This window comes from Alexandromys fortis, unplaced genomic scaffold (assembly GCF_014885135.2).
Source record: "Alexandromys fortis isolate MF-2015 unplaced genomic scaffold, M_Fortis_MF-2015_v1.1 scaffold_21, whole genome shotgun sequence".
NCBI lineage: Eukaryota > Metazoa > Chordata > Mammalia > Rodentia > Cricetidae > Alexandromys > Alexandromys fortis.
In genome coordinates this window covers 2,436,696-2,448,108 of record NW_026067905.1, presented here as the reverse complement: position 1 = coordinate 2,448,108, position 11,413 = coordinate 2,436,696, and the positions used below count along the sequence as shown (strand labels likewise).

At 38.4% G+C, this 11,413-nt stretch overlaps 1 protein-coding gene across 2 annotated transcripts in view; it reads left to right on the top strand.

Moving 5' to 3' along the window:
- LOC126497213 (solute carrier organic anion transporter family member 1B2-like) overlaps window positions 1-11,413 on the top strand; it is a 75,500-nt gene that overhangs the window by 38,515 nt on the left and 25,572 nt on the right. Inside the window, exon 4 of one of the 2 annotated variants that reach the window (XM_050135115.1) lies at window positions 9,479-9,620. The exons of the other annotated variant lie outside the window; for it this stretch is intronic. Coding sequence (XP_049991072.1) covers window positions 9,479-9,620 — 142 coding nt within the window. The remainder of the gene's footprint in view (window positions 1-9,478; window positions 9,621-11,413) is intronic. 2 annotated transcript variants of the gene reach the window in all.

Below are 11,413 nucleotides of genomic sequence, written 5' to 3'. Positions count from 1 at the left end.
TTTTTTTTTTTTTTTTTACTATCCAGGAGCATTTTTTAAAATGTTAAGCAGTTCTTAAAAACTTAAGTTGTATTACCCTGTACAGGTAATACGGTACTGCCTGTGTCCTGCCCAGTCTAAACCTTAACTGCGTTGTTATTATGGCAATTATGGTAGTTCCTGTCTGAGGTCAGCATAGTTCAGCATGGAGCAGCCGCTCCTGCCTCAGATCCATTTGGTGCCCCTGAACCATTCACAGTTCCAGGCACACAGCAAGTCCACATTGGAGCCACACTCAGCAGTTTAACTCTGAGACTGAGTGTGCAGCACAGAAACTCTTTTCATCCAAGTTACAGCCAAATCTGACAAGCAGAGCACTGTGCAGTCTGAAAACAGTCTGTATGGCCACAGGAATCCGCCATGGTCTTCCGCCTGCCTAAGCCTGATTCTGCCTTCTGCCCAGGTTCAGGCAGGGAGCGCTGAGCCATCGGCATGGTCTCAGAGCACTCTCCTCCGATCCCAAGCGGGAACAAAAACATCCACTCCCATAAAAGCCTTGAAATGCTTTAAAGCCAGAGTTCATGCTGGCAGCACAGCCCCAGGAAGCCGTGCTTTAAAATGATGCAGCTTTTTTTCTGCTGCTGTTGCTGAATCAGGAAATTTCTCTACAGCACGCTACCAGCAAACAGCAAAAAATCTGTGTTAAACTCTCTCTCCCTTATTTTTAAGCCTTCTCAGGTTTTTAAGTGGATTTAGCCCATCACGTCTGGGTGCCACTCTGTAGAATTAGGAGCAGCGGGGCTGCGTTCCGGCACCCGGCCGCCCCCATGGCTAGCTTATGCATGAAATAATTACACGGAAAATGTATTCTTTTAAACACTGCCTGGCCCGGCTAGTCCCAGTTTCTTATTGGCTAGCTCTTCCATATTAATCTAACCCATTTCTAATATTCTGTGGCCCACGAGGTGGCTTACCAGAGAAGATCTTAACCTGCGTCTGTCTGGAGTGGGAGAACCATGGTGACCCTCTGATTCAGCTTCTTTCTCCCAGCATTCTCTTTTGTTTACTCCACCCACCTATGTTCTAACCAATAAAATGGGCCAAGGCAGTTTCTTTATGAATAAGAAATCACTCCCACATCAGAAAGGATAGGGTCTGACAGATAATGCAGAGAATTTCTAACCATAGCCACATTCATATCTGTGCATTCAGCAATTCAATTACAGTTGAGGTTGTCTTTTCTGCTACTAATTCTTATTTGTCTGGAGCTGTTGACTGAGGTGTCTGTCCTGCTCTGTTCCTGCAATCATTAAGTTCCAAAGAAATCACACAAAGGTCCACATTAGTTATAAACTGATTGGCCCATTAGCTCAGGCTTTTTATTAAATCTTATAACTTATATTAACACATTATTCTTGTCTATGTTAGTCTTATGGCTCGATACCTTTTTCAGCGAGGCAGTCACATCTTGCTTCTTCTTGGCAGGACCAGAACTGCAGAGGAATTGGCTTCCTTCTTTTCAGAATTCTCTTGTTCTCCACCTGCCTCTACTTCTTGTCTGGTGTCCTGCTTATACTTCCTGCCTGGCTATTGGCCAACCAGCATTTATTTAAAATATAATTGATAGAATACAGACCATGGTCCCACACCACTTCCCCCTCTTTTTTTAAACAAAGGAAAATTGGGTTTCTACTTTTACAAATGGTAGGTCTCAATTTTTCTGACACTTCTCTTCAATCCCAGAGAAGGAAATGGTTTGCTGCATATTCTCATATCTTGGCAATCCAAGAAAAGTTAGTTTTTCAGTTCTCTTCCTTATTTTAAGGATAGGATGGCAACTTCTTCCTACTGATGCATAATCCTAATGCCTCACTCCCCAACATTTTACAGTTAGGTTCACTGTCAACATCTTGTCAATCCAAGACTTATTCTTAAATTTTTATTATTATTTCCTTAGTGTACAAGCAAGCATCTTATTTCTACATATGTGACTACTTTCTTAGTCACCTTTTGCTAAATTTAATCATAAATTTGTTGTAATAGGTGATGTTTTCCTTTTGAAAATTTCTAAAATTTTCTGATCTTTTGTTATATCATCAATCATCTATTTGAAAAATTGCATGTTTTGACATTTTAGATGCAGAATTCTATGCTCAAGAGATAAACCTTGTTACTTGATGGAGGCTGGTCTTTCTACATACTTCCAAATAAGGTTTAATCAGAGTTTCCTGTATTTGTAAGGAACAAGTCTCTCTAGGAGCATAGGAGTATGGAGAGTGTTGTGTCTAGAAGAAAAATCCCAAACCTCATGATCAAAAATCTTTCTTCAGCTGTTCTGCTGAGCAGGACCCTAAGATGTTGGCATTTTATCCTATAAGGTTATGACCCTCAACTCTTAGCAGCCCAATAGTTGTCATTAACCTCACACTGAGTAGCAGAGATAGACATGAATTATACACCTGTATTAATACTAGTTAAAATACTAAGTAGCCATGCCTATTGATGGACCAAGTGTGAAGTTATTAGAAGAGAAAGCCAAGACCAAATTCACAGGCCTGGAGTCTAGGGATGAAGGGAAATGTGAAGACAGGCTTATGCAGATTTGATTGAGCAGGTCTCTGGTTACTAAGATTTTCCATATGAGTCAAAAAAGTAATAACTCATGCTCAGGTCAAGCATGTTGGCACACGTCTGCATCTTAGCAAGTGGCAGACAGAGGCAGGACAACTCTAGATACATGGCCAACATAGTCTGTACAATGAGGCCTTGTCATTATATGTGTGTTTTTTCAAATCTGCAAATCTAGTATAATTTTAAACATTACATTAGAATTATTATATTAAGGAAACAACTTATAACCAAAAATTCACATTGTAAGTAAAGCTCTTAACTGTAGGAGGACTGGGAGACAGCTCAGGAAGAAAGGATCTGTTGAGTAAAGTTGTGGCTACTATGCCTGAGTCTAATCAAATCACAGGAGGTACATATGTATAGAATAAGGAGAAAAGGCACTCCAGCAGGTTGTCCTCTGAATTCTACATGCACTATGGCATATATGTACCAACATAAACACAACAAATAAATAATAACAAAATTAAAATATAACACAAAAGCAGCGAGAGTTGATGGCATGGGTATTGTTTAGAATTTCACCGAAGGATAAGAATTATGTCCAAGAACACATAAAACGTAGGTGAAACTCATCAAATAAAGTATCTGAAAAGTAAAAGTTAGAAATATTGTGGTAAATGCTCCAGGAATTAAAGATCTTTATTTCATTACTTTCAAAACACCCCTATCAAAACTCTGTAGGGTCAGATCTGCCTGCAAGATCCCTCTCTTTCCCTGATTTCTTATACCAACACTCCACAGGCAACACTGGAGAGCAGAAACTACAGAACAAAATCTGCCCTTGCCTGTCTCTATATTACCTTTGTTTCTCTCTGTGACATTCTTACAACGTATTCATGATTATTTATTCTATTTAACTATGAGCTCAGCTTAGCAGATAGTTCCTTGCTCATCTTCATTATGACTCTCAAAATTGACCTACAATATTTTCTCTTGTAAGGCATATTATTTGTAAACTTTTTATTTATTGTATATGCATGTACACGAGATATACGTGTGTTTATGTGTGTGTGTGCATGCATGCATGTTTGTTTGCCTATGTGCTAAGGAGTGCATGTCATGCTACACATATGAATGCAAGGGGAAAATATGAAGGAGTTGGCTTTTGCCTTCCTGGAGATTGATCTGAGACCATGAGGTTTGGAAGGAAGTACCTTTGCCTGCTGAACCATATCACATCTTTATCTTACATTTAAAATATGCACTGGCCTCCTAATGCTAGGCTTCTTTGTACCTTCACACGTTCTCTCTTCCTTCCTCCTTTCCTCCTTCCATTGTTCCTTCTGTCTCTTTTTCTCTCCCTCACTTCCTATCACCCCCTCTCTGCTTTTCAACAGCCCCATACTCTTCAGTGGCCCAGAAGCTTTCACCTGCTGCCTGTTTTACCCTAAATGCTGTTTCTTCTTTAATGGGTAAATGTCTTTGATCTCCTAATATTTATTTCATAAATTAATGGCTACATCTGTAAACGCTTCACTTGGGAGGGGCTCAATCAGTCACTTTTTCCTGAGTATTTCATAACAGATTTATGGTGGTGTTAGGACTCAGTCCTCATTACACTGTTTGCCTCTGACTCTTTGTCCTCAGGTGATTTTAATTTTCTTAGAAGATTTCATAGTTTATTTTTACTGTCCATGACCCTTTGAACCATTTTTGACACTGAAGTTGAGCAAAGCAAGTGCCTTATTGTAATTGCAGTTAATGTTTGTTAAGCAAATCAATTATCACCCAGAAAAGGCAACTGAGTCCTTCAAAACTGCACAGGGGACTCAGTTGAACCTGGAGCTGTCACCTGATGTCAAGCTCAGATCCATGGCCAAAATAAATAAACCCTTGACAAGATCACAGGTAAATATAGACTTTAACTCCTCTTGGTTCTGTCAGGTCTTGTTTAAGATCTACTGTGCTGGAAAGGGGACTAACTGCTCTTCCAGAGGACCCAGGTTCAGTTCTCAGCATGCACAAGTCCATTTATAATCATCAATAACTCTAGTTCCAAGGGATTCTAGACCCTCTTCTGGTCCTCATAGGCATGCATGCACTTGGCACACTGACATATGTATGCAAAGAAAATATGGATTCACAAAGAGTAAAATATTTGTTAAAAAATTAAAATCTACTAAGTGACCATGAGCCAATAGACTTACAGCAGAGATTTCAGCCATAGAAAAAAAATTTAAAGAGTTAGGGCAGGGAAAGATAGAATCTTTAAAACTTATATAATTATTACTTCTCAAAGAGATGTGGGAGAAATATACAGGCCATTAAGAATCATTAAATGCATATTTATTAAATTCTGAGAATGATATTATATATCATCCTTTTCCTGAACATAAGCACAGTTTTTTTTCTGGACAGATGAGCATAATAGACATTTAAAGAAATCATTAATTAATTAACTAATGTGCATATATGTGCCTAAGTGTATATCTGTGCTTCATGTGCCTGTAGGCTTTCTGAAATTAGTGTTGCTGTTGAATTCTAATTTTAAGTTATGGTGATCTGATAAGATACATGGGGTAATTCCAATTTTTTGTATATGTTGATGTTTGTTTTGTTTCCTAAATGTGGTCATTTTTTGAGATGGTTCCATGAGGTGCTGAGAAGAAGGTATATTCTTTCCTATTTGGGTGGAATATTCTATAGATGTCTATCAAGTCCATTTGAGCCTTAACATGTGTTAGTTCCCTTATTCCTCTGTTAATTTTTTTTGTCTGACAGACCTGTCTAGTGGGGAGAGTGGAGTGTTGAAGTTTCCCACTATTTGTGTGGGGTATACTGTGTGATTAAATATTTAGAAGTGTTTCTTTTACATATGAGGGTACCCTTATATTCAGGGCATGGATGGTCAGTTTTGAGATTTCCTCTTGATGATTTTTTTCTGTGACTAATATGAAATGTCCTTCTTTGTCTCTTTTGATTGATTTTAATTTGAAGTCTATTTTTTAGATATTAGGGTAGCTACACCATTTTGTTTCTTATGTCCATTTGATTGGAAATTTTTTCTCAACCCTTTATTCTGAGGCTATGTCTGTTTTTGAGGTCAAAGTGTGTGTGTGTGTGTGGTTTTTTTTTCTATGCAGCAGAAGGATAGATTCTGTTTTCATGTCCAATCTGTTAACCTGTATCTCTCTTTTTTTGTCTTTTTTTTAAAAAATATTATTTAATTAAAAAATTTCCACCTCTTCCCCTCCTCCCATTTCCCTCCTGCTCCCCCTATCCCTCTTCCCTTCCCTCTCCAGTCCTAAGAGCAGTCAGGGTTCCCTGCCCTGTGGGAAGTCCAAGGTCCTCCCCCCTCCATCTAGGACTAGGAAGGTGAGCATCCAAACAGACTAGGCTCCCACAAAGTCATTACATGCAGTAGCATCAAAACCAAGTGCCATTGTCCTTGGTTTCTCAGTCAGCCCTCGTCAGCCACGTTCAGGGAGTCCGGTTTGATCACATGCTCCATCATCTAGCTGGGCTTGGTGAGCTCCCTTTAGATCAGCCCCACCGTCTCAGTGTGTGGGCGCACCCACCCCCGGTCCTGACTTCCTTGCTCATGTTCTCCCTCCTTCTGCTCCTCATTTGGACCCAGGAGCTCAGTCCAGTGTTCCAGTGGGAGTCTCTGTCTCTAGCTTCATCCATATCCAGATGAAGTTTCTATGGTGATATGCAAGATATTCATCAGTATGGCTACAGGATAGGGCCATTTCAGGCTCCCTTTCCTCAGCTGCCCAAGGATTCTAGTCATAAATAAAGGAAATTGAGCCTATAATATGAGATTCTAAAGAAGCTAAATAAAAAGGTGATCCCAAAGAAAGAAATAAAGTTATCCTCCTGATAACTGGAAGGAGATAATTGGAAGGAGACAAGATTGCCAGGCAAAAATTGGAAACTTGGGGGTGGGGATGGGGTGGGGGTAAGAGGAATTGGGGAGAAAAAAGTGAGAAGGGGAGGATGGGGAGAGCTTGGGAGAATGGGACGGTTGGGATGGAGGCAGGGTGGATATGGGAGTAGGGGAGTATATATCTTAATTAAGGGAGCCATTTTAGGGTCGGCAAGAGACTTGACTCTAGAGGTGTTCCCAGGTGTCCATGGAGATGTCATCCCATTATTTCTGAAATAGTGTGCTTTTACTTCCATTTGTTTCTAGGCATTTTCTAAAATATTCTGAAATTCCTTCATGACCCATTAGTTGTTTCCAAATGTGTGGTTTAAGTCACATATGTGTGATTTTTTTGTCTTTATTCTGCTCTTGCTTTTTTTTTTAAACCTATCTTTGTAGGGAAAATAGTTCATATATTTTAATCTTTTAAAAATTGCTTTTGGCTGGGAGATAACTCAGTCAGTAAAGCATTTTTATTGGGAGACCCATGTTTGAATTCTAGAACTCATGCAAAGAGAATGGTGTGGCAGTGTGCTCTTTTAATCCCAGAGTGATCAGGTTGAGGCAAACTTCCCTGTACTCTCTTGTCAGTTTTCCTAGAATACCTGATAAGCTTCAGGTCTATGTGAGACCCCATTTCACACACACAAAAAGTAGACAATAGCTCAGAAGTAACACTCAAATAAGGGGGTGTGGCCTTGTTAGAGGAGGTGTGTCATTAGGAGAGGGTTTTGACGTTTCAAAAAGTCCATGCCATTCCCACATGGTACTCTCACAGCCTCCTGGTTATTGTCTCAACATATGGGTGCTCAATTAGCTCCAGAACCATCTCTTCCTTCCTGCAGTCATGTTCCCCACCATGATAATTATGGACTAACTTTCTAAAATTGTCAATAAGCCTTAAATTAAATTATTTCCTTTATAAGTTTCCATTTATCATGTTAACTCAACATGACAATCGAAAAGTAGTTTAAACAGCATCTCACATTAAATGTCAGTCATTCTTGTTGTCTGTACCACCTCCATTAATTTCTAAGATTTCTATTTACATCCAGCTTCCCCAAAACATGGCTTTGAAAGTACCCTGCCCATCCCTAGATTTGGAATGTACTGCAAATAAGATTAAGCTAAAAGTGATACCCTACAGAGATTAGAAATCAGTTTATGATTTCTCAGTTCATTTTTCTCCTGCCAGACATTGTAACATTGGGGTTTCCTTCTTTGGTCTATGGGCTTAACATGTCTGAAAGACTTTTTTTCTGTGAAGCAGGGAATTTTGTCTTGGAAAAGTTCATCAGTTATCTTTGTTTGTGTCATGATGGTTCAGTTTGGGCAGTAACTGTCAGCAATTTGAGGCAAGGGCAATTTCTTTGCCCATAGGGCTAGCTTTTGCCATGAAGAAAACAAACTCTATGTGGAGTTTCTATGATGCCCCTCATTTTCTCTAAATATATTTAAGATTAATTTGTCATTGTTTAGGGAGGTTAGTTACAAGTTGTTATTGGTAATGATCAGGAAAAAAGCAAAATAAAGGAGATTATATTCTGGGATCCCATTCTAAAAAGAAAAGGGTAATATATGAAAATAGGATAAAAGTATAGATTTTTGAATCTAATCCAAAAACAACTATTAATCTTAAATATTTTACATCAGTATGGATTTTGATGTATTGATAAAAATTTAAAGTTAGTTTTGCTATATTGTATGCATATTTCTACTTTTTTAAAGGTATTAAGTTTATGCCACTCATTTAAATGTAATGTATAATTAAGAAATACAGATTAATAGTCATCTATAATAGTAAAACTTATAGTCATGTTAATTGTTTTCAAATCATACACAGATATATTTAGAGAGATGGTCTTTAAATACTTCAAAGACCTATGGAATATGTCATTTAAAATGTTTAACAACCTAAGCCTTTTTATTACCATGAGACACGTCTGCTGCTAGTAGCACGAATCTACTCCAGAGACTGCCTAACTTTGCTAAAACATGACAGAACAGTCCTTCAAAGTTCCTTACTTCACAGGAAAGTCTGTGAGACATGCTAGGTCTGTAGGCCAGAGTTGAATTCCCCAGTGTTGCAGAGAAACTTTGTATAACTTTCCAAGTAGCTTCAGGTCCCTGTTATTAGATAACATTTTACTCTTCTGGAATCTTTGATGGAGTGAGTTGAAGACTAGATATTTTTAGTTTTCTTCAGTTATGCGAAAAGATAAATTAGATAGAAAACCTTGAATTCACAGACAGAAGACAGATAACTAAGTATTGCCTCTAGTTTTGCCAAATGCAAATGGATTAGATATTGTTACTGTACTTCTCAATAACTTTTTGTTGTATATAATCTTACCATGTTAAGTCCTTATTTTTTAATTAGATAAAAGTGGGAAATACTGTGGAATAACCCTCTTGTACACTGTAAAGATTTGCCAGTTGAACTGGTTTAACAAAGCATTGGTTTGCCAGTAGCTAGGCAGGAAGTATAGACAGTGTGACCCATCTCTGGATGATGGGAAGGAGAAGGGTGGAGTCAGGAGTCTCCAGCCAGATGCAGAGGGAGCAAGAGATGAAAATTTTATGTTAATAATGGTACCACCACATGGCAAAGCATAACTAGAAATATGAACTGATTTAAATGTAGTTTGCTAATAACAAGCCTGAACTATCAACCAGAATTTATAAATAATATTAAACTTTTGAGTGTTTATTTGGGAATGGGAAGTTGGGACAGGAAATGTTCATTAACTATGTTAACTTTGCTGCTGTAATGATAATCAAGTTAGGAAGTTATGTCAGTTATATGTTTATACAATGATAAAATGAAAAGAGCTAAGGGAATGCCAAATGCTACTGGGGAAAGACTGATAGGCTGTCCTCAATTAAAAAATAAAATAGAAAAACAGAAAAACTGTATTTGTAAGGAAAGTAGATAAGTATTTGAGTTCCAGAAATTGTATATCCTACTTTGATTAACCTTCCCCATTTGCTTTTCCTTAGATGTTTTTGGCAGCCCTCTCACTCAGCTATATATGCAAGGCACTAGGTGGAATCATTATGAAAAGTTCTATCACGCAAATAGAAAGGAGATTTGACATACCATCTTCCACTTCTGGTTTGATTGATGGAGGATTTGAAATTGGTAATGTTTATTTCTATTTTACTAACAAGACTTAAAGAGGAAAAATATAGTACAGACATGTTCTGTGCCCAAGCATCTCAAGCAGGGATAACTCTGTCCTTTCTCCAAAATATAGCAATATCTGGAGTCATTTTTGTTGTCATATCTTGGGAAGCAATGACACTCATGATGTGTAGGAGTTAACATCAGTTATATCACTAAAAATGGTACAAACTGATTGCCAGTCATGATGGAAAGAGGACTTTGGAAGACTGACTCTACACAGATACATTGCTTTCCTACTAACTCCTATCCTAGTACTATCCAGGCCTGACCTTGCTTAGCTTCCGCGATCAGATGAGACCAAGCTTGTTCAGGATGATATGGCCGTTGACTCATATGAACTCCTATGAGACTCCATCTTCCCTCCCTCAAGAAGACCACACATGAAGAAAAGTTGAGAGAGCTATAGTATCTTTGATTTATGGAACAAAGAACAGCTTGGGAATAATAATATTTGTTGGGTTTTTGCTTTTTAAATCTTGTGGGGCTGGTGAGGGTAACTTTGCAGCATTAAGGAGGTTACTTTTATCTTCATTTTGACTTTAATATCTTTATTTATCACACTCAAGCTTCATTTAATTGCTCAAAGGGATTCTTATCTTATGAAGCAGCAGAAGCTTAATGCCTCTGCTCCTTTTCTGTTAAATTTGTTCATTTATTTCATAACTCAGATGTAGTTTTTTTCCTCCTCCTTTCCTCCCATTCCCTCTGCTCACCTCCCTTCTGTACCTAACTCCCCAATATAGTCCTTCTCTTTTTCTATTCAGAAAGGTGCAGGCCTCCAATTGGTGTTAACAAAACATGGCATATCATGTTGAAGCCGGACTAAGCTTCTTTCCTCATATTAAGGCCGATAAAGCAACCCAGTATAGGGAATAGGTTCCCAAAGGTCTGCCAGAGGGTCCAAAAACAGGCTCTGCTCTCACCACTAGGAATCCCATAAGTAGACCAAGCTATTGTCATTGTCACACATATGTAGAAAGCTTAGGCTTAGGTGGGTTCCATCCTAACTTAACTGTCATCCAAGTGTCTGTGAGCTCCTCTGATCCCAGGTTACTTGCCTATGTGGGTTCCCTTGTGATGACCTTGACTCCCTGGCTCATACAATCCTTATCCCCCTACTTCAACTGAAATCCCTGAGCTTGGTCTAGTTCTCCATTTCCCAACATCAATCTAGACAATTTGCAGTCAACATGACATTTCAAATAGTTTTTTCTCTTAGAAATTTTATTTTTTTTTAAATTTTTTTTAACATTTATTTATTTATTACATATACAATATTCTGTCTGTGTGTTTGCCTGCAGGCCAGAAGAGGGCACCAGACCCCATTACAGATGGTTGTGAGCCACCATGTGGTTGCTGGGAATTGAACTCAGGACCTTTGGAAGAGCAGGCAATGCTCTTAACCTCTAAGCCATCTCTCCAGCCCCCTAGAAATTTTATTAAAGCGCTTAATTAATTGACGTTTTCCTCCCTGAGCTCTGCTCACCTACCTGTTTTCATTTCTAATGTATTTTTATCATTTGTTTATAATCATGCTCATGGTTTATTCTTTTATGATATTTTTGCCAGGAAATGCCATGACAAGTACATATTAAGACTTTAAAGAATGCCAGGAATGTATAAAATCTGCATTAAGTAATGTTTTCTGCGGCGAACTCCCTGAATAGCAGGAAGGAACAGCCACCAGATGAGGATTCTTCCCAAATCACGCTTTATTGGAGCCTCTTGGTTATAGGGAGAGCAGAAAG